The 24,696-nt window shown below is 42.6% G+C and overlaps 1 protein-coding gene across 7 annotated transcripts in view; it reads right to left on the bottom strand.

The window, feature by feature from the left end:
- Nucleotides 1-24,696, bottom strand: part of USP48 (ubiquitin specific peptidase 48) — a 3,461,715-nt gene that overhangs the window by 1,463,810 nt on the left and 1,973,209 nt on the right. For all 7 annotated transcript variants that reach the window (XM_044063244.1, XM_044063240.1, XM_044063245.1 and 4 more), the window contains one exon: nt 800-942. In XM_044063244.1, the coding sequence (XP_043919179.1) occupies nt 800-942 (143 nt within the window). The remainder of the gene's footprint in view (nt 1-799; nt 943-24,696) is intronic.

Raw genomic sequence — 24,696 nt, 5'->3', positions numbered from 1 at the left:
TATTCTTCTGACACAAACCAGCCACACCCACTTATGCTCCAGTAAATTCTGAATTACTTAACACAATATCCAAGTTACATTCTATTGTTAACACTTGTATACAGATTAACAGCACCTTCAGCAATTTCGAAAGCAACACATTTATGACAAATTTACAGCACCATTTAGATTAATATCAGTTATCACCTTCCTCTCAACTATTTTATACACCGATGTATATTCACACTGCTCTAACATTTGGCACCATTAATTCCATGGCAACTCATATCTCCACACATAGCTTTTGATCCCCCGTCATCGACAAACTGAAGGTCAGAGGAGTTTCTATAGTCCTAGCAGAATATTTCCAGTAATCCCTTTCTATACCAGCCTGTATCTCCTTTGCAGAAGGCATAGGTTTAGTAGTAACTATCCAGTTAAAGTACAATAAATGGGCACCACCTTAAATATGTAAAACTTATAAATGTGAGCCCAAAAACCATGACCATTAATGTGAAAGGTAAGGTATACATATTAAGGTTGAGAATGACATACTTTTGAGTTTTCTCTTTACTACAAGGTAAAGTAATCTCACAGTTAGTATATATAACTAGCAGGGATGTGCAGGACACCGTCCACAGTGACAGGACGGAGGTATGGAGAAGTGGGGAAAACCCACTTCCATAAACCTTTTAAAACAGTATTACAGCAAGATTTGATATTCAATACATTTACAGCTGTCTGCAGTTATATTCTCTCACTTGCAGGTCTCAGAGTTTTAACATGAAGCTACAAAAATAAATACTGCGTCATAAGCAACCTTCTTTTGGTAACACCACATGCTCCTCCCCATTTGACTGGCCGTTACTGGGCTCTGAATCTTCTTCTTGCTCATCCATCTGGTCTAGTGCAAGCTGCCGCCAACTCCGCAGTGATCCTTTTCCAACCCAGAATCCCTCGTTACTATAAAGCAAAACAGAAACCTCAGTAGTATAATACAAATATCATTATAGCACAATTACCTAATCAAATACATTTTAAACTAAAACCTGTGCTAAACATCATAACTAAATTTAGCTTCTAGTTCCAACCTACAACACAGACAAATACAGTAGCAAAAAAAAATAAAAAATCTTGGCAAGAACCGAAAATAAAAACTTAAAAGTGACAAAATGAGCACCAAATAAGTCATTGCACTAGCCCAAATGTAAATAAAATTTGCTAGATAGATTTACTCCTGAGCTCATTTCTCCTGAACATCACTTTGCCAACTGCTTTACACAGAGAAACTGAACATAAAAGAAATTTGTTTTTAAATAACAGATACAAAAGCACTTACCACATCGTGTTTTTTTTAAAGCTCCCTCCCTTGGGTTAACACAGACATAAACTTCTTGGTCCCTCTCACATGGCTCCTTAACAATGGCATGACACTGAGGCAAGTGCATACTCCCCTTTCCTCACTGTCATCCCTGACTGAAGGAAAAGATGCATGAACACACTAGTGTTCATGACATTTTGAACCCAGCCTAAACAGGGCTCCACGTGCAAGGAGGACTGCTGTATGAATCTGAAATGCTTGCTCAGAATCAACCAAATGCAGAATACATAAAGAACTGCAAGCAAAGTTGCAACAGAAAGTACAGTTGTACTAGGTACAATTAACATATGTGTTCAAGTAGATTTAATGCTTCAGTAATAACTCTTGGGAATGACTGTCTTACAGAAGCCGGAGGCCAGGCTGAATACCACACACTCGCACCTCCCCTCCCCCCACAGCCCGGAGGACACCCTCCAATCTGATGTCAGGACATTGGCACTAATGGGGCATCATCTGGCACCATGATTAGGTCTTTCCTGCCCGTGCCCACAGTCTCATTCTATCCTGTGTATCCAAGAGCATGTCCTCCTTAGGTATGTTCCCAGACCACAAGAGTGAAAAAGGGTAAAAACCTAAAAGTATGAGAAGGGAGAAAGCAAGTGGGGAGGAGGAGGATGGGTACTGTAACTATAACAGTGAAGCTACTTAAACACCTAAATTTATGGCAAGTATTAACACAATTATACTACTTTCGTCTTAGTTCACTGTTCTGCTAGTAACTCTTGAAAAATTTCTTAAAGCTAAAGAGTTGGGAGGTTGGAAAGAAGCTGGGCCAGGTGAAGTCTGTCCCTGATGGATGGACAAGGCACAATTTGCCCTGAAAGCAGCTCCTAAGTTATAATACTTGGAGAATATGTGGACAGAAGTCAAAGTAGCTGCTTCCAAAATACATCAATTCCTCTGAATTTCTGCCACCTCAATACAATATCGATAGGTCTGATAGGACACCCAAAAAAGGCGGTGGGGTGGCTATCTTGTACTCTGTCTCACTGATGCTAACTATAGACATTACCATGCCTAGTTTCTCCCCTGCTGAACTACTGCTCCTAGACTGCCACATCAATAACTATAGGAAGATTGCTATTGCCGCTATCTATATCCCCCCAGGTAAAAACATCCCTATCCTTAAACATATACTCTCCAGGATAAACACATCCATCCCCTATGAAACCATCATTTTTGGAGATGTTAATATACATTGGAACTCCCTTATTGGTCACTCACCCCAACATTTCATAAACCTGTATGGATTCTCACAACTGATCACTACCCCTACCCACTACAGTAAAAACTCTACTGGTTCCACAATTGACTGGATACTGATCAACTCTCCTAACAACTACTGTAACCCTTCCACCTTCCATGACTCTATTAGTGACCATTCACCCATCTCTATCTTAAGGCACTCTCCTCATCTCTCTAAGCTCCATCTCTACAGAGACTGTTGGAAACTAACTTTTCCTCTGAAACTTTTAACTATAGACTCTCTGCCATCAACTGGTATTTCCTAAAAACTCTCCCACTCAATAATGCTGTTACTAAATTCAACTACAATTTCCTTGATGTCCTAAACTCTCTTGCCCCAACTCACAAAATCAGAACCAAATCTAATTTTGCACCCTGGCTCTCCAAAGCTACTCATGCTTTGATGTATGAAAGAGATGCCCTATGGAAAAAATGGCAAACCACTAAAACTCCCACCTTTCTCCTAGGTTACAAGCAACTCAGAAATCGTGTAAAAAATGTATTATTTTGGATAAACGCCAATATTTCACTAAGTTTCAAAGCCTTAATGACCCCCCAAAAAAAGAAGTTATGTACTTACCATAACGTTCCATGTGAGTTGTTCATCTCACCTTCATTCTTACAGATGGGTTTGGAGCTGATCCTCAGCTTCAAGTCGGTCTACTACAAAGCTCGAGGTCTTCAGACAGCTTGAGGCCACGTCCTTATCCCATGATGCACCTAGAGTTACTTCAGATCTTGTTTGCTGTGTATAACAATACCATGTGTCATTCTATCCCACTTTAAGAGAAAGCCATAGAAGGATTGAGCAACCAGGAAGAATCTAGCATCTCGGTCCTCGAAAAACCCTGGGGGGGGGGGGTAGGAGGGTGGGAAGTAAGAATGAAGGTGAGATGAACAACTCGCATTGAATGTTACGGTAAGTACATAACTTCTTTATGTGAAGTTGTTCTATTTTGCTGTTGATGGGTAGTGTCCCAAGCACCATCTTTCTCGGGTGGCTCACGGGAGTGTGTTTTTCAGGACAGTAGACCCAAAAGAGGCTCTGTCCACTTTGTAATGAGTGATAACAGTATGAGGTCTTGACCAAGTGGCTGCTGCACAGATGTTTATAGGACGTCTAGCAGAAAAGGCAGAAGATGTAGACATTGCTCTGATAGAATGAGCCTTTATTTTGTGATGCAAGGGTATATTAGCAGCTGAATAAACAAATGTGATACAATCGGATAACAAGAGTTGTTTTTGCCACTGGCATACCTTTTCTGGAATCTGAAAAGGAAACTAAAAGCTGTTCTGATTTCCTGAACACTGTTGTTCTATCCAAGTAAAATCTGAGCTGTCTATGAACATCAAACTTTTGCAGCATATACTCTAAGTTGTTGGGTGTGTTTGGGGAAGAACACTGGCAAATCAATAATTTGGTTAAGGTTAGTTTCAGACTCTGGGCAAAAATGAGGGATTTGTTCATTGTGAGACTCTGTCAGCATGGAAAATTAGATAAGAAGGCTTTATGGACAAGGCTTGAAGCTATGACACTCTGGGGGCAGAAGTGATAGCTACTAAAAAGATGGGTCTTCCATGACAAATATTTCAAATCGCATGAGGAAGCTGGTTCAAAAGGAGGGAGAATAATGCGTGAAAGCATGAAACTTAGATTCCATGGGGTATAAGGGGATTTCATAGGTGGTCTGAGATGAAAGGTCCCTTTGAAAAAGGCTTTGGATAGTTTGTGTGACATTATGTTTAATCCTTCAAATCCAAGGTGAAAATTACAGATAGCAACAAGTTGTACCCAAACTGTTGCTGCTGCAGCTCCTTTGTTGAGAATCATAGTCAAGAACTCTAATATGGAGGCCATAGGGGCTTAGTGAGGATCAATGTTATTTTGAGAGGCCCATATAGAAACTTTTCAATTTGCTAAGGTATAGCTTCCTAGTAGAGGATTTATGAGAAGATATTAGAATCTGCTGCATTTCATTTGAAAAGTTATGGAACCTGGCTATGTTGGGAACTGGAGCAGCCAAGCTGTCAGCTTCAGGGACTGAAGAGAGGGATGAAGATCCCCTGAGGAGTGCGTCAAAAGATCTGGAACTGGGGCCAGAATCCAAGGGTCCTCCAACGGATAAAGTCGAAGGACGGGGAAACAAATCTGACGAGGCCAATGAGGGGCTATTAGAATGATGGCTCTTCCCAGGGCTTTTGCTTTCTGTAGTACTTTGGGTATCAAGGGAATTGGTGGGAATGCATAGAGAAGACCCAGAGGCCAATCGTGTACGAGTGCGTCCCTTGGGGCTTCTCCCGGAGGGGGAATCAGGGCAAAGTAGCTTCTGCATTTCGTGTCCTTGTGGTTGGCAAAAAGGTCACAGCAAGGCTGGCCACACCTGCGGAAAATACTGTCCATTATTTCTTTCGCGAGGGACCACTCGTGAGGCAACAAAATTGCTCTGCTCAGCTTGTCTGCTATCACGTTGGACTTCCCTGGGATGTGCACTGCTAACAAAGCGATGGGTGTATGTAGCCCACTGCCATACTCCTAGGGCCTCACGACAAAGGGGCTAGGACCTGGTTCCTCCTTGTTTGTACAAGTACCAGATCACTGACATGTTGTCTGTCTGAATCGCAATTGTTCTCAGAGGGAGAGAGTCCTGGAAGTACTGCAACGCTAAAAGTACTGCTCTCATCTCCAGGACATTGATAATGCATATGTGTCTCCTGTTCGGTCCATGTCCTTTGGGCTATTCTTCCCTGAAAATGCCCCCACACCCTATCAGGGAAGCACCCATGGTCATTGTGACCTCTGCTGGTGGTAGAACAACAGGACGACCTATCGTAACATGAAGTCAGGTCAACCACCACCAAAGATCCTTTTTGCATGTGTGTGTGATCATTAAAAGATGAGACATTGGGAGCTCTTGGTAAGACCATTGAGCGAGTCCCAATGTAACCCCTGCAAGTACGGCAAATGCACAACTCAAAAAGGCATCAAGTCAGTCTAAAAGAAGCAGCCAGCACAACGTGGTTGAGAAACAATATTTTAATCCATAAAATGGCAAAAAAACAGACCGGTTTTGGCAATAATAACAATGCCTTCCTCAGTGTAAAGAGAAATTTTACAATAAGCCATATTTATTAAAAAATGAGAGAAGCAACTCCAACTTTTTCTTTCTGATTCAGTATAGTATGCCAGCCAATCTTATTTCCTTTATCCCCCTGTATAATGTCAATAACTGTAAACCTAAACGTTGCAGTGGGATGTATTAATACATGTTTATAAAGAGCATTGCTCATTCTTTTATGTTTGATGTCACTCAAATGTTCCCCAATGCGATGTTTAACTGGACAGGACGTCTGCCCAACATAGAATGACTGACACGAGCAGGTTGCTAGATAGATTATCCAATCACTAGAACAATTTGCGAAGAATCTGATGTCAAAAACCCTGCCAGTATTTCAACAAGTAAACTGTGTTCATTGTACCAGAATGGAAAAAAAAAACAATGTCCACACGGAAACCACCCAAAAATAAGTCCCCCTGTTGGACTAGACTGATGTAACATATTAGAATCGGATGTCCCATGTTTGTAATGATTGAAATGGGACCCTAATGTTTTGCCCCTTCTATATCCAAAAAGACATTATCTTGGAGCATGTTAGCCAGTCTGTCATCTGACATCAAAATATTCCAATTATGTTGAACTACCTGAGAGAGTACATGGGTATTCCGTCCATAAGTAGTTATCAACCTGATGGGTGATGAATCCTGGGTGGTCTTATCCTTATATATCAAAAGATCTTTCCTGTCTAGAGATGAAACCTCCCGACACGCCACGGTAACCACAACTGACTTGTACCCCCACGGTTTTAAACATTGCGGACATTCCAAATGTAGAGACATTACTACAATTAATGAGCAACAAATAAGTGAATGTCAGAATGTTTTGAATATTTCTTCATATTCTCTTACACCCACTGAATTGGATTTGTTGAATAAAGGTCTGAATTTTGTCCCTGCATTTTTTGTGGCTGAAGATGTTTTTGCTGCTGACATTAGTGCATTTTGTCTTGCATTGAATTTAAAATGATTTTTTGGACAACATGATAATGTTCCAGCTGATAAATCTTTTCATTTTCAGAAATCCAACTATATGCCACCTACACATCCTGTAGTTCAAACATTCATGAACAAAGTACTCAAAGATCTACATCTATATTATCGGAACATGGGACCTACATCTCAATCTCTCAAAGGATCAACAATTAGCCCTACAAGAACTTAGGTCTAACAAGAACATTGTCATTCTGCCAGCTGATAAAGGGGGTGCTACTGTTGTTATGGACTGGGAGAAATCTGATACTGAAGCCTTTAGACAGTTGAACAACAGGCTATATTACATGCCCATGCCACTGGATCCTATGAGTACAGTCCAACAACAAGCTGACACTTTCATTAATCTAACAGTGGAGGAGGGGATCATATCTGAGACTGTCTCTAAACATTTAATGGTATCCAATCCTTGGAGACAGTATCTTTATTTATTACCCAAAATCCATAAATCCATTTCTGATCCCCCTGGTAGACCAACTGTGTCTGGTCGTGGCTCGCTCACTGAGCCACTGTCTGTATGTCTAACACAGCATCTTCGTCCATTACTTAAACATGTTAAAGCTCATATCCAAGATACGACTGAGTTCCTGCAAATTATAGCTGACAGTCAGACTGAACTAGTGTGGTCTTTATGTAGTCAACCCTGTATACTAATATACCTCATTGGGCTGGGCTTCAAGCCATTGAACATTGGTGGACTATTCCTGAACTGTACGGGTTTTACTAGCCGTGGTGATGCAGCGGTTAGCGTTGTCGCCTCACAGCAAGAGGTTCTCCCGTTCGATTCTCGGCTGGAGCACCTTTTGTGTGGAGTCTGCATGCTCTCCCCGAGGTCGAGTGACGTTAAAGACATGCAGGTAAGTGCGAGTGTGAATGGGCATGCCTTCGTTGAAGGTTGGGCGTCGGGCTGGCAACTCGGGACCATAAAATCCACTACCAATCATGAGTGGACGAGAGTTCCGCTGTGGCAACCCCTAACCGGGAAAAGCCGAAAGACCCACCAGGTTTTAATACTTTTCTTATTGGATTAACAGAACATGTGCCAACTAAAAATGTCTTTTACTATAAAAACAATTGTTTCTGGCAGACACGTGGGACAGCCATGGGGGCATCTTTTGCCCCCATTTATGCTGATTTATGGCATACATAGAGGAACAACTAATCTATGATCCGCTCCACAATTTATACCTGCCTGACATGGACATCTGGCGTTATCTGGACGACTGTTGGTTAGTTTGGAAAGCGGCTGTTGCTTATCTACAGGAGTTTATGGACTACATTAACAGTAATAAATGGGGTATTCAGTTAACGTGTAACCATGATTACAATCAAATCTCCTTTTTAGATGGTTTGATCACAAGGAATACTGATGATACCTTCGATACCCAGGTATTCCGTAAATACCCTCAATATAATTCATTGTTACATGCATCCAGTCATCATCCATCCCATATTATACGTAATATCCCAAAGTCACAATTCCTTAGAATCAAGTGCATCTGTTCCGATCCTAACAAATATGAACATTACAGGCAGGATATGGTTAAAAGATTTAAAACCCAGGGGTACAAGTCAGGTACGGTTATCATGGCGTGTCGGGAGGTTTCATCTCTAGACAGGAAAGATCTCTTGATATATAAGGATAAGACCACCCAGGATTCATCACCCATCAGGTTGATAACTACGTATGGATGGAATACCCATGTACTCTCTCAGGTAGTTCAATATAATTGGAATATTTTGATGTCAGATGACAGACTGGCTAACATGCTCCAAGACAGATGTCTTTTTGGATATAGAAAGGGCAAAACATTAGGGTCCCATTTCAATCATTACAAACATGGGACATCTGATTCTAATATGTTATATCAGTCTAGCCTAACAGGGGGACTTCTTTTTGGATGATTTCCGTGTGGACATTGTGTTCACTGTACCAGAATGGAAAAAAAAAGAAACAATTTACTAGTCGAAATACTGGCGGGTTTTTGACATCAGATTCTTCACAAATTGTTACAGTGATTGGGTAATCTATCTAGCAACCTGCTTGTGTCAGGCATTCTATGTTGGGCAGACATCCAGACTAGTTAAACATCGCATTGGGGAACATTTGAGTGACATCAAGCATAAAAGAATGAGCAATGCTCTTTATAAACATGTATTAATACATCCCACTACAACGTTTAGGTTTACAGTTATTGACATTATACAGGGGGATAAAGGAAGTAAGATTGGCTGGCACACTATACTGAATCAGAAAGAAAAAAGATGGATAATTAGGCTAGGTGGCTTGTTACCACCTGGGCTTAATTAACAATTATGGCCAGCCAATCAATTTGATTGGACAACATGATAATGTTTCAGCTGATAAATCTTTTCATTTTCAGAATGCTCTCATTTTGTAATAAATATGGCTTCTTGTAAAATCTCTCTTTACACTGAAGAAGGCATTGTTATTATTACCGAAACCTGTCTGTTTTTTTGCCATTTTATGGATTAAAATATTGTTTCTCAACCACGTTGTGCTGGATCCTTCTTTTGAACTTACATGATACCTTTTTGAGTCGTGCACTTGCCGTACTTGCAGGGATTACATTGGGACTGCATTTGTGTTTGCTTCCCTGCTGTTTGTGTGTGGTGCGAGGTCGTGGCTGTGTGTTGCTTCAGAGCACACTCAAGATTACCTAGCAACTTTTTCCTAGTATTAACCCTTTTTTATTCATTTTTATTCTTTATCGGTTGCAACAGCTTTTTTTGTCAGTGAACTACAGTGGGACATGAGCTTGCTGCTTTGGGTGTCACTATAATATTTCACATTCATTCTCATCCTCCGCTCTGGGCTGGATCAACCAACTATGCAGTTTTCATTTCGTTTCTGGGGTCCGATACATGGCAAGCTATTTTAACAAGAATTTTTGGAGTACAAACCTTTCCAAGGAGCTTACAATTGTACCAGGACTATTGGTTACACCAACGGTTGACTTTTCTCCATTTGGAACATAGTACCAACGTCATATGGAATTGCCGAAGGCTGCCTTCCTTATGAACTATTTTTTTTTTTTGTTTGACCATGATTCAGGTTTGCAACAACATTATTTGTTTATATTATTTAACAACACTGAAGGAATCGCACTTTGGGGGCCTAATTTGTGCTTCGGGAACTTTGGATTATTATCAAGGCCGAGTCTCAGTGTATTCACACTCATGACATTGGTTGCTTGGGCCCTGGAAAGGGGAAACGGGCTCAAGTATTTTGGGTGTCACTACAATACTTTATATGTGTTTTCATTCTTTGCTTTGGGCTAAATCAACACACTACGCTGTTTCCATTCAATGTGTGGGGTCCGGTACACAGATAGCTGCTTTAACAGAAATTTTGGAGTATAAACCTCTCAAGGGGGTTTATAATTATATCAGGATTATTGGCTACATGAGCGGTAGACCATTCTCTGTTCTGAACATCGTTCTAATGTCACACAAGGCTGCCGCCCTGATAAACTGCCTATCCTTATGTCAGACCGTGATTAAGGTGTGTAACAACACTACTTATCAATATTATTAAACACTGAAGGATTTGTATCTTGGGGGCTCAACTTGAGTTTAGGGACTCTGGTTTATAACCAAGGCCGAGTTGAGTGTATTTATATTTATGACATTGTTGTTTGGGTCTGGAATGGGGAAACGAGTTCAAGTGCTGAATGCTGGATTATCAACATTCATATTAGGACAATTTCAAACTCGGTTGAGTTTTTTCACCAGTGTACGGTTTATGTTTATTTATTTTTTCTGTGCATCATTATAAAACGTTACTGTTTATTGAGGGTGGCTATTTTTGGTTTGTCTGAACTGTGGTGGGCCATTCTTGATGTATGTACTGCATATATTTCAGTTTTGGGATCGCTACTGAGGCGTTCATGGAAGAGTAGTTTTACTTGGACTTTGGCATTCATTTAACAACAGATCGCTAGTGTTTTTTCTATTCATGGTCCTGCCTGGGCATTGTGAATTCCCTGAACATATATGAACTATATGAACATATGCCTTTCACTTGTTCTGGCATTCCATTATACTTTTTGGGGATATTACTGACAGTTGGTGCTTTACTGTAAAACTCCACTGCCAATCATGAGTGGACAGATGATCCGCTGTGGTGACCCCTAACCAGGAAAAGCCGAAAGAAGAAGACTGACAGTTGGTGCTTTGGAGTTTTTCATATATTTCCCCAGCGAAAAACACTTGTAGAGGAAATAAGGCACCAAGGTCTTCTTTTTCTAATTATTTAATATTCCACAGCACCACAGCAACACTGCAACCAGGTACAAACCAAGAAACTAAAATCATTAACGCTGAATCTCACCACTGCGTTTTCGTTTAGATCACTTCCTCGGATGTGACTGAATGAATACTGAACTTTCTGTTCACTATAAATACATTCACTAGTCACCATAATTAGGTAATTAAGCAATCATTTTTACAATTAATCAATTGAAAGAGCTTAGGTAAAAAAAACTTGTCTAACCACACTCTATTGAGAAATTACTTTTTCACCAGAAACTTTTTTTTAAAGAACAAACATTTCATTGTAAAACACTTCAAACAATTTACTATATATTCTTTAAACACTTAAAAACATTATTTAATTAACTAAGCTTAAAAATACTTTAATTAAAATTGTTTAAATAAATCAAATACATATTTCCTAATCTAACAGTGCCATCTACTGACTAAAATGGGAAAACTTCATTTAAAAACTAAAAGAACCTTACTAGCCTGAACAGTACATATATACATAAATGAATGGATAAAGCATCTTCCTCCTTTTGAAGTAATACAAAAATGCAATCCATAATGCATAATACATGTTATAAAAATGATGTTATGTACAAGTTGATGGTGATTGAAAAATAATAATAATAAATAAAATAATCAGAGCTTAGCCGCTCTCATTTTTAAAACTGGGGCAATAGATAGGCTGTCATTCAGCCCAGGGAATTTATTGGCCTCTAAGTATATTTGCCATAAAACTTCCTTATATTCAATTGAAGTTTCCCAGGGACCACCTCTTAAATCCCTGCCAACTACTTCTAATACAAAAAAAGTGAAAGAGGCTAGCTCGCAGTTCACTTTATGTCTATATAGAGCATTATTGACACACTGATTCTTAATGTCATAACAATATAGTGAACAGAAAGTTCAGTATTCATTCAGTCACATCCGAGGAAGTGATCTAAACGAAAACGCAGTGGTGAGATTCAGCGTTAATGATTTTAGTTTCTTGGCTTGTACCTGGTTGCAGTGTTGCTGTGGTGCTGTGGAATATTAAATAATTAGAAAAAGAAGACCTTGGTGCCTTATTTCCTCTACAAGTGTTTTTCGCTGGTGAAGTTTCGCTTTTTGCACTTGCTTCTGTTTTTTTGTCTTTTTCATATATTTATCAGTCTATTTTTTCTTTTATACAGGATTTATGCTGGAAGGGATTCAGGATTGTATGATTATCACTGTGAAGACTGGCAAGAGATGGATGAAAGCTATCAGCCTAGTCAAACAGAATTTGGTACATAATTCTATTATTTGTAACTACTGTGAATGTTGAACTTAAAACAATGTGGCAACATTGCCATCTGCTGTAAAGAAAACTAAGTCAAGAAATTCTTGTTGGTCCTTTGAAATTAAAATTATTTCATCACTGCCTTTGATGTTTTACAAGTCAGCTCCAGTCCGGCTGGATGGGGGCTTCCTGGTCTATTGTTTTATGGCTAAAGTTAATGACCAGAATTTACATGTGGAATGTCCTTTATTGCTCTAAGTGTAAAAGAATGTAAATGCAGTTAATGTGTAGCCTGGGAAATCCAGGAAGGGTGAAAAAGATGATGTAATGTTTATCAGAACTGGAGTTTCAATTTAAACAGTGAGAACCAGAGATCGTTAAGCATTTTGATCTTGGACATCTAACTCAGCACTGTCTGTTGTCTTAAGTTATCTTAGAAGTAGGTTTTCTTGTAGCAATAGCTAGGAATTAGATAAAGATTAAACTAAGTGTTTTTCTCTTATGTCAGAACTGTACTACTGAATTATTTTAAGTTTCTGTGTGATCTCTGAACTCTTGAATAGCACTGTGGTGTAGTAGTATTGTCTTGTGTATTTATCACTTATTATTACATATTTTAAACACTTTCAACTGTGTCCGGTTTACACAGAAATGATTTAAGCACTACAGTACATTGCATGCTTATAAGTGATCTTGTACTAAGCCCTTCCAATAAGCCTTGATTGCTTAAGTTACACTACTATTGGATAATAATATTGCACAGTAATAAAGTACAGTTTTGTACCTACCATAAATGTAGATGTTCGAAGATCCACATTGCTGCAGTCCTTACACTTGGGTAGTCCGCTGTCCTCGGTCTGCCCGAATATCAAAGTATAAGGCTGACGTCGGTCAAGGCGCATTTGACTGACATCAGGACGTCAGGGTACAAATGCGCATGACCGACGTCATATCCTCAGTCTTTTCTTGCCCCAGATGTCAGAAGACCCTAAAAATAAAGGTCAAAACCAAAAGACAGCAAACAACCAACCAACCACCCTTGCACTAATTATATGTACAATATATACAAAATACACAATATTTACAACCCAACCCACACAACCACCTCTAACTGCAGAGGGGAAGGAGGGAGGTAATTGGACTGCAGCAATGTGGATCTTCGAACATCTACATTTATGGTAGGTACAAAACTGTACTATGTTCTTCATCTCACATTGCTGCAGTCCTTACACTTGGGTAGAATCCCAAAGCAGAGGTAAGGGAGGATGGCCAAACTACAAGGAAGCAGGAGCTGCCAAAATGCCCTGCAAAACAGCAGTGGCAAAACCAGCCCTGGATTTAGAGTAAAGTGGCAGGTGATAATGCCTAGAGAAAGTATGCACTGAACTCCAAGTAGCTGCCTCCAAAATATCCTTGGTTGCCACCCCCCTCAAAAAGGCTGTCGAAGTGGCAGTAGCCCTAGTGGAATGAGGCCTAATCCCAGCTGGAATCTCCTTGCCATGATGGGAATAACAGAAAGCAATGCAAAACCCAATCCACTTAGAAATAGTTTGTTTTGACACAGGTTTGCCCTGAGAACTCAAAGCAAAAGAAACAAACAACTGCTGAGACTGCCTGAACCCTTTAGTTCTATCCAAATAATATCGCAACTGCCTGTGTACATCTAAAGTGTGCAAAATCTTTTCCCCTTTATTTTGAGGATTTGCATAAAAAGTAGGCAAATGAATAGTTTGGTTTAAAGCCACACTAGAAACCACCTTAGGCATAAAGGAAGGATTAGTACGCAAAGATACCCTATCCTTATGGAAAATCAAGAAAGGCTCAACCGCCATAAGGGCCTGTAATTCAGAAACCCTTCTTGCAGAGGTAATGGCCAACAAAAAGGCAGTCTTCCATGATAAATATTTCAACTCAGAAGTAGCTGCAGGCTCAAAAGGTTGTAGAGTAAGTTTCTCCAACACAAAATTGAGATCCCAAGCAGGAGTAGGAGCTCTACGTGGGGGTCTTATATTCTTTGCCCTCTAAGAAATTGCTTGAACAAAGGATGAGAAAACAATGGAGGGTCACATTCATAGTGAGCTGAAATTGCTGCAGCATGAACCTTAATAGAAGAGAAGGACAAACCTTTGTCCAGTAACTCAGTAAGATATTGAAGAGCCACACTTAAATTAGGCTCAGAAACATCAAAATCCTTCGCTGCACTCCAAAATAAAAATCTCTTCCATTTATCTGCGTACACTTTCCTTGTACTAGGCCTTCTAGCTTCCAAAATCACATTTAAAACTTGTTGTGGAAGTTGAGACCCTCTATGATTCAAAACAGAATATGCCAGGCTGTTAGGTGAAGAGAATGAAGTTTGACATTGAGCAAATGGCTGTCCTCCTGTGACAACAGGTGTGGAATCGAAGGCAAAGGCCATGGAGGCTTCCGTACCAGACTTCTCAGTAATGGGTACCAGTGCTGTCGAGGCCAATCTGGAGCTATCAAAATCATCCTTGGCTTGTCCTGTCTGACCTTTAGAAGTACCTTTGAGAGGAGAGGCAGAGGTGGAAAGGCATACACATGAAGATTGCTCCAATTGAAAGAGAGAGCATCCACTTTCCAAGCTGTGGGATGAAACCTTTTTGTGCAAAACTTTGGCAGCTGATGGTTTAGTGGAGAAGCGAACAGATCTATGTCTGGAGTTCCCCATGACACTGTCAATTTCTGAAATACATGAGGATCCAATTTCCACTCGTGGGGATCCATAAGTCGCCTGCTCAACACATCTGCTAAGGAGTTCTGTGCTCCTGGCAGAAACCTTGCCTGAAGATTGAGCTGTAAACTGAGAGCAGTCTCCCACAAAATCATTGCTTGCCTGCATAGAGGATAAGAATGTGTTCCCCTTGTTTGTTGATGTACCACATGACAGTTGTGTTGTCTGTTAGAATCAACACCTGCCCTGGAAGAAGTAAATCCTTGAAAGCTATTAATGCAAACTGGACTGCTAACATCTCCTTCAGGTTGATATGTAGATGTTGTAGTCTGGCAGGCCACTTGTCCTGTATCCACTTTCCATTTAGATGAGCTCCCAAGCTTTGTCTGAGGCATCTGTCGTTAAAATCTGACTCGCCTCTGGCCGGGTCACAGAGAGTCCCTTGTTTAGGTGACATTCCTGAGCCCACCACAAAAATTCCTTTTGAATGCAAGGTATTATTTGAATGACAGTGTCCAGATCCTGGCAGTGCTGTGTCCATACATTTTGAGATACCATTGTAGCTTCCTCATATGCAGTTTGGCATTGGGAAGCACCAGAATACAAGATGCCATGAACCCTAAGGTTTGAAGGACTGTCCTTGCAGTCAGCCCGGACTGATGAGATAGTTGATGGAAGTAAAGGGAAAGACTCTTTTGTTTGTCCGGGGTTAAAAAGGCCATCTGGGATGCTGTATTCAGTCTTACACCCAGAAAGCACATGTCCTGAGAGGGTACTAGACTGGACTTTATTTCGTTCACAGAATACCCCAGGCATCTTAGCACTGCTATCACATATTCCAAATGATGAAGAAGCTCTTCCCTTCCTTGAGCCAGAATCAGGCAGTCGTCCAAATAAGGATAGATCTGTATTCCTTTAGCCTGAAGAAAGCTATCACTGGAGCCAGAACTTTCGTGAACACTCTGGGCGCAGTAGATAAGCCAAAGGGCAATGCAGAGAACTGATAGTGAGAAGTCCCAGCTCGAAAACGCAGATACTTCCTGCAACTTAGTCTGATAGGAACATGAAGGTAAGCCTCCTTGAGATCCAAAGTTACCATCCAATGATCTTTGCCCAGCAGAGGTAAAAGCTGTTGTAACGTCAACATTTTGAACTTGGGAATGTCCAGATAAGTGTTGAGGATAGATAAATCCAAAATTGGTCTCCACGTGTTCCCCTTCTTTGGTACTAGGAACAGGCGAGAATAAAATCCTAGGCCCACTTCTGACATAGGGACCGGCTGTATGGCCCCTAGTTGAAGTAACAGAGAAATTTGCTTGTGAGCCTCTATTCTTTGTTGAGGAGGAACGTCTGGCATGCCTCTGAAAGGAGGCAAGGTATGGAAATAAAACCTGTAACCTTGGTGTATGATATCCAATACCCATCTGTCTTGGGTAATTAAACTCCAATTTTCTTTGAAAAGTGCCAACCTTCCTCCCAAAGGTGCTGCCAGACGAGAAGGCTCTGGCAGCTGAAAAGGTAGGTCATTGGGTCTGTTTACGAAAGGACTGACCCCTGCCCTCACCTGAAGACTGTGCAGGTGAACTCCTGTTCTAGGCCTGAAAGAGCCCTGAGCTCTGCCCCTACCACGTCTAGATCTACCCCTAGACTGGGAATCATAAGAAGGATACGTCCACCCTTTAGCAGGCCAATTTCTACTAAACTTTGGAGGCTGAACCTGCAAAAAATCTTTAACAGTCTGCATAGACTTAGCCTTGTCTTCCATTTTCTTTAAAACTGCCTCAACAGGAGAACCAAACAACACATCAGATTGTAAAGGAGCATCTAAAATCCTTGTTTTAATATGGTCAGATAAATTTTGATCCCTCAGCCAGGCGTGCCTGCGAAGAACTGACCCAGTGGCAGCCACCCTAGACGAGGCCTGTACAGCATCAAAACCACATTGCAAAGAATGCTTACCCACCTGTTCAGAAACATGTACCAAATCTTGTAACTCTTTACAATCAATACCTTCCGCCAGAGCATCAACCTTAGACTTCAACTGTGAAAGGAGATAGTTTTGGTATTTTAACATGTGAAACTGGCAATTCAAAGCCCTCATAGCTAGAGTGGAAGAAATATAAACTTTCTTTCCCCATCTATCCAAGGCCCTGGCCTCTTTGTCTGCAGGAACCGGATTCTTTACAACAGAAGCCTTAACACCTTTAGGCCCCTGGCTAACAGTTTCTGGGTCTGCCCTAGGACTCTTAAAAAGATACTTATGAGCTTCAGGCACCCTGTAATACCTATCCGGTTTAACAGGAGCAGGAGGCAAAGAATCAGGATTAAGAGAAGCCTCTGTAAAACATCTTCCACTACATCCAAAACAGGAGGTATAGCCAAAGGCCTATGCTGGGGTAAAAACAAAAATTCCCTAAGCCTTTTCCTGGAATCAGAGAAGTCCTGACCTTCCCACTTAAAATGCTCCCTCATGGAATGAAGAGTTTCTGAAAAAGAAAATCCTCAGGAGGAGAAGCAGAAGGAGTAGAATCATCCACATCAGAATCAGAATAAGGAGAGTACTCCTGCAAGTCTTCAGCCGAAGACTCTGAAACATCCGAAGCCTGCTCAAAACTCCCTAGCTCAGGCTCCACCCTAGGTCTCTTATCAGGAGGGGGCATAGAACCCCTAATCAAAGTAATCAAATCTTCTGCCATTTTAAGCATATGCTTCTTGGGCACAGTTCCTGAAGAACTAGGGGTAACACCAACTGAAGCTAAACCTGGCCTGCCCCTGGGAGAAGCCTTGGAAACAGAAGGAGAGGGCCTAACCACCCTAGGCAGGAGGGGAGTATAGTAACCTGAGAAGCCCCATCAGCCTGGCCTGCCTCCTGAGAGGCCACATCCTGCAATAACAAAGTCTCCCCCTGGGATCCCAAAGAAACCTCCGGTGGAACCACCGGCTCCACCGACACCTCTAAAGAACCGGCGTCCGGTACTGACGGTTCCTCTAGCCTAGGTTTAACTGCTTTGTCCTTGCGCTTCTTCGAAGCGGGCGTCGGAGCATCCGACGGCATTTTATAATTGCACCGCTTCCCGAAGACTAACCTGGCACAATCTAATCTTCTCTTAATAGTGCGCTTATTGAATCTAGCACAAGAGCGACACCCAACAACGTCGTGCTCAGGCCCTAAACAAGGAATACACAAAGCATGGTAGTCTCTATGCGGTATCTGTTTCCCACAAGAAATACAATTATTCACTTTTTCTGACATCCGGTAAACCACTGAGGCAAGAAAAAACTAAAATATTCCCCAACGGGGTACTTAGCCAACTTTGACTCGGTCTGAAACTCCGAAATCGAACAATTTCAGAACGCCAACCGGCACTTGCAACGCTGCTTCTGCATCGGACCATGCGGCAAAAAAGACTGAGGATATGACGTCGGTCATGCGCATTTGTACCCTGACGTCCTGATGTCAGTCAAATGCGCCTTGACCGACGTCAGCCTTATACTTTGATATTCAGGCCGACCGAGGACAGCGGACTACCCAAGTGTAAGGACTGCAGCAATGTGAGATGAAGAACATCTGGACACCCTTTTAAGGGCCTTTGGGTAGCTGATAATTATTAGCTGGCAGTGGCAGTAATTACTACCGTATAGTCTGGGTATAGGGTCCCAGCTGGAGAATTTGTGTCAGCCTTTCCCAGGAGTGTCTGTGAAGTTGTATAAATACTTATCTCAAAGTGTGTGTGTGTGTGTGTGTGTGTGTGTGTGTGTGTGTGTGTGTGTGTGTGTGTGTGTGTGTGTGTGTGTGTGTGTCAGCAAATTGGGCAAGGATACGAAGCACTGGTTGGACAGATAGGGTACTGGAGGTTTTAGCTTGCCAGCTAGGCTGAGATCTGGACCCTATAGCTGTGCCAGTGGGGAGACTTATTAAGGACCTGGGGAGCAAGGGAGTGACCAGCCCCAGACTGACTGTGATTTGTGTGTGCACTTAAGGGAAATTGCACTTTACTGTGTGTATCTGTTATCCTTTCCTCATATATGAGACGCTCCCTCTGGTGATAGTGGTGAGGACTGAGGCTCCTTGATTGCTGGGCTAGGGCACTGGCATCACATGTGTTTGAAAGCAGTGGGATATCCACATCACATATTAATTAGTTGGCAAATACTAATTGGTGTGTAGTTATGTGGGTAGAGTGAATCCTGCAGCTTATGTACAGTGATTTCTGAAGGTGCTTTGTACTCTAAATCAGCCACACAGCGAATACTCACAGAGTTCAGATCACAATTGTTTTATTTCATTTGTTAGCTTATTTAGTCAGGGTGAGCAGGCAGCATGTCAGCAGAGGAGTATGGAAAGCTGACAAGGAGCCAGCTGGTGGAGATGTGCTAGGCTAGGGGACTGGTGCATGGAAACCTGACTAAGGCAGACCTGATTGCATACTTGGCTACAGCGGCATCAGAAAACAGCATCCAGGAGGACAAGCAGACTGGCAGCAGAGATACAATATCCTCAGAGAATGGACAGCTCAACCTTTCTAAGAAGGACAATCAGACTGGCAGTGGAGATACAATATCCTGGGAGAATGGACAGCTCAACCTTTCTGCAGTGGACTTAAAAATCCAGCTGGAGCTAAAGTGACTTAAATTGGAGGTCAGGTGTTTGGAGATAGAAGATGAAGAAAAGGAGGATCAGAGGAGGCATGAGAGGTAAATGCTGACTCTTCGCCAGAGTCATGGAGGCAATGGGAAAGTGAGTAACTGGACCCCAGAAGCACAATAGGTCGGTAAATTTCTTCCGCAATTTAAAGAGGGTGATAATTTTGATAGTTTCGTTCATATGTTTGGGAGGGTATGCAAACAGAATAGTGTTGACCAAAGGCTCTGGGTACGGTCCCTGACCCCCTTACTCCATGGTAAAGGTGTAAATGCATTGGCTAAAATGTTTGAAAATTGCATGTTTTGATTACACTGCTGTAAAAAATGTCTTTTAGAATGTTTTAAGCTAACACCTGAAATGTAGAGGAAAAAGTTTTGTGAGCATAGACGCAAGGCAGATGAAAGTGTGTGTGAATAATTTGCTGAACTGAGCACTTATTTTCATAGCTGGGTGAGTGGATGTCAGGTCACCAATTTTGAAGGGCTGGCAGACCTTTTAGTGAGGGAACAAGACCTTAGCACGTTTGCCTGAGGACATGAGGATCTGGTTAGCTGATCAATAATGTACTACTTCTGATGAGTTGGGGAAGAAGGGAGACCTATACCTGGCCAGCAAAGCAGCCCTGCAGAAGAAGGGGACCCCCAGTACTGCTCATGGGTCTAAAGGAACCCATGGTGGGCAGCACACACTGCCCCAACAGATTCTGCCAGTAGCAGAGGGAGCCACTAGTCCAGGTATATGTACAGGAGTTAGGGTTAAATGTTTTGAATGCAACCAGTGGGGCCATGTGCCATACAGGTGCCCATGGAGGCAAGGTGGGGAACCAAAGATGAGGGAGCCAGTAAGTGGGAAAGACAAAATGCCAATAGTAGGTTGTCTTGAGACAACAGGGGTACTAAACTACCATCCTGCAGATGTCCTGACAGGGAACGATTTGTACGAGGCAGTACCATGTACTTATGCAGTTACATGCAGTGAGGCTAGGAGACAAGCATGTGGGTCTGGTAGCCAGGGGGAGACCCAGACAGACTGCATACTTTCTGGTAGCCAGGGGGAGACCCAGACAAACTGCATACTTGCAGCCAAAGGTGAGCCACAGCTGCTTGTGGGGACTGATGTTCCCTTGGACAGGGTAACTGTAAAGGTAGAGGTGAGTAGTAGTACCCAGGCTGACAGTGAAACACCACTGTCAGAGGATGGCAGACTTCCTGTGGAAGGGGAGCTGGGAAGGATTACAAGGAGAGAGTTGAGACAGGCTCAGCTCTCAGACCCTACATTGCAAGGCCTGAGGCAAGTAGCTAGGGAAGCACCTGATTCTCAAGGGAAGGGGTAATCTGTATACTGGGACAAAGGGTTACTATACAGAGAGTGGACCACTGAGGGAGGGCTAGAAGGTGAGAGAGTACAGCAGTTGGTAGTGCCTAGAGCCTACCATCTGGTGCTTCTAGCCATAGCCCATGATATTCCCTTTGCAGGTCATATGGGCATAAAACGTACAGAGACGTATTATGCAAAACTTCTATTGGCCTTGAATTTCCAGAGATGTAACAGGGTACTGCAGGACCTGTGAGCAGTGCCAAAAGGAAGGCAAGGCAGGAGACAAGGTGAGAGCTCCTTTGATGCCTCTGCTTGTGATAGAAGAGCCATTTCAGAGTGTAGCTATGAATATTGTGGGTCTTCTGAGTACCCCCAAGTTCCACAGGAAAAAAGTATATCCTAGTGGTAGTGGATTATGCTACACGATACCCTGAGGCAGTGGCTTTGTCCTCCATTGAGGCAGAGAAGGTGGGAAATGCTTTGTTAAGAGATTTTCAGCAGTGTAGGTTTCCCAAAAGAAATACTGACTGACCAAGCTGCCAATTTCATGTCAGACCTGCTGGCTTGTCTGTGGAAGTTCTGTGGGGTGAAGCACATGAAGACCACCCCTACCATCTCCAGACTAATGGTCTTGTTGAGAGGTTAAATTCTACAATCAAGTCCATGCTACAGGCATTTGCAGATCAGTTTAAGAGGGAGTGGGACAAATATTTGCCCCATCTGTTTGCTTACAAAGAGGTTCCCCAGGAATCCACAGGTTTTTCATCCTTTGAGTTGCTATATGGGCATAGGGGGAGGGGACCTCTAGATTTAATTTGAGATGAGTGGGAAGGTGAGTGCGAACCTCACAAGGAGCCTGTTATGGCATACATCCTAATCATCAGGACAAAGCTCAGGGAACTCATGGACTTGGCCCAGGAGAACCTGGCAGAAGCCCAACAACAGAAAAAGGTATAGTATGACAGGAATGCTCAAGCTAGAGAGTATGCCGTGGGGCAGCAGGTGATGGGTCTCATTCCTGTCAGACACAACAAGCTGCAAGCAGCTTGGGAGGGTCCCTACAAGGTGGTAAGAAACATAAGTGATGTTAACTACATGGTGGAACCGCTAGGCAGATGGCAGGGGCACAAATTATACCATGTTAACATGATGAAACCTTACCATGACAGGGAGGCCCTTGTGCTGAGCATTTGCAGTGGATTGCAGGAGGAGTCTGAGGGAGATCTGGTGACTGATCTCCTCAGTGAGGCTCGAGCTGACACCTCAGTGGAAGGGGTAGCAATATCCCAGCAGCTATCTCCTACCCAGGTTCAAGAAATCCGAGCAGTGTTGCAGGAATTTGGGGACATGTTCACTGAGAAACCAGGGTGCACCCAACCTGGTGCAGCACCAGGTGGATAAAGGACCCCAAAGGCCTGTTGGGCAGGCCCCTTATAGGGTGTCTGAGAGAGTCAGACAGACTCTGAGAGACGCGGTACAGCAGATGTTGGAACTAGGGGTGATTCAAGAGTCCCAACAGTCCCTGGGCCTTCCCAGTGGTGCTGGTGCCAAAGAAGGATGGCAGCACCAGGTTGAGTGTGGACTACAGGAAATTAAATAGTCACACAGAGTCGGATGCTTACCCCATGCCTGTGACAGATAAGGCCCTAGAGCAGCTGGTTGGGGCCAAGTATCTTACAACCACTGATCTTACCAACGGTTACTGGCAGGTGCACTTGACTCCCAGTGCTAGAGAGAAGTCAGCCTTTGTGAGTCCTTTTGGCTTGTACAAGTTCACAAAGATGCCCTTTGGGATGAAGAATGCCCCAGCGACTTTCCAGAGGCTGGTAGATAATATCTTAGCAAGAGGGTTTGCCCTTGCTTACCTAGATGATACTGCCATCTACAGCCATTCCTGGCCAGAGCACCTTCGGCATGTCAGGGAGGTGCTGGGCAGACTACAGAGGGCAGGGTTGACCATTAAGCAGAGCAAATGTCAGGTGGGTATGGCGGAGGTCTCCTACCTAGGACATAGAGTGGGGAGTGGTAAGATATGGCCAGAACCTGCCAAAGTGGACGCCATCCAGGCATGGCCTACACCTGTTACTAAAGAGCAGGTGAGGGCATTTTTAGGGACAGCAAGGTACTACAGAAAGATCAACTCCAGTTATAGTACCATAACTGCTCCCCTCACAGACCTAAAAAGGAAGAACAGGTCAAATAAGGTAGTGTGGACCCCAGCATGTGAGCAGGCATCCCAGAAGCTTAATGAAGCTTTGGGAGGACCCCCCTGTGTTAGCCAGTCCAGATTACAGCAAAGAATTTGTTGTGCAAGTGGATGCTTCGAACCATGGGGTGGGGGATGTACTTAGATTTCTTTAGGGGGGGAGAGCACCCAGTGGTTTACCTCAGTCATAGGCTCCAACCCAGGGAGGAATGCTATGCAGATGTAGAAAAGGAATGTCTAGCCATAGTGTGGGCACTGCAGAAACTTCAGCCTTATCTGTATGGAAGGAAATTCACTTTTCTGACAGATCACAGCCCTCTAACATGGTTAAACAGAGCCAGCCAGCAAAATGCCAAGTTGCTAAGTTGGAGCCTGGGGTTGCAAGCACATGATATGGCAGTGTAGCACCGCAGTAGGGTTAGCAGTGCCAATGCAGATGGGCTCTCAAGACAGGGAATGTGGTGAAGTACACTCAGACAGACCTAACCGTCTCAAGCGGCGTTTCTCAAGGGTCATTTGAAAAACTAGCTTGAGTTCTCCGGGGGGTGGGTGAAGATTGGGTAGAGATGGGTGAAAGCTGCCAGCCTAGTCAAATAGAATTTGGTAAATAATTCTATTATTTGTAACTACTGTGAATGTTGAACTTAAAACAATGTGGCAACATTGCCATCTGCTGTAAAGAAAGCTAAGTCAAGAAATTCTTGTTGGTCCTTTGAAATTAAAATTATTTCATCACTGCCTTTGATATTTTACAAGTCGGCTCTAGTCTGGCTGGATAGGGGCTTCCTGTCTATTGTTTTAAGGCTAAAGTTAATGACCAGAATTTACATATGGAATGTCCTTTATTGCTCTAAGTGTAAAAGAATGTAAATGCAGTTAATGTGTAGCCTGAGAAATCCAGGAAGGGTGAAAAAGATGATGTAATGTTTATCAGAACTGGAGTTCCAATTTAAACAGTGAGAACCAGAGATTGTTAAGCATTTTGATCTTGGACATCTAACTCAGCACTGCCTGTTGTCCTAAGTAAGTTATCTTAGAAGTAGGTTTTCTTGTAGCAATAGCTAGGAATTACAAAAAGATTAGACTATGTGTTTTTCTGTTATGTCAGAACTGTACTACTGAATTACTTTAAGTTTCTGTGTGATCTCTGAACTCTTGAAAGCACTGTGGTGTAGTAGTATTGTCTTGTCTATTCATTATTTATTACTAAATATTTTTAAACACTTTCAACTGGCTGGTTTATGTACAGATGATTTAAGCTCTAGAGTACATTGCATGCTTATAAGTGATCTTGTACTAACCCCTTCCAATAAGCCTTGATTGCTTAAGTTGCACTACTATTGGATAACAATATTGCACAGTAATAATTGGACACCCTTTTAAGGGCTTTTGGGTAGCTGATTATTAGCTGGTGGTGGCAGGAATTACTACCGTATAGTCTGGGTATAGGGGCACAGCTGGAGAATCAGTGTCGGCCTTTCCCCAGGAGGGATACATGCTTATCTCAAAGTGTGTGTGTGTCAGCAAATTGGACAGGGACACAAAGCACTGGCTGGACAGAGGGTACTGGAGGTTTTA

This window comes from Protopterus annectens, chromosome 2.part1 (assembly GCF_019279795.1).
Source record: "Protopterus annectens isolate FY-2018-M chromosome 2.part1, PAN1.0, whole genome shotgun sequence".
Lineage (NCBI taxonomy): Eukaryota > Metazoa > Chordata > Ceratodontiformes > Protopteridae > Protopterus > Protopterus annectens.
This window is presented reverse-complemented; position numbering and strand designations above follow the sequence as displayed.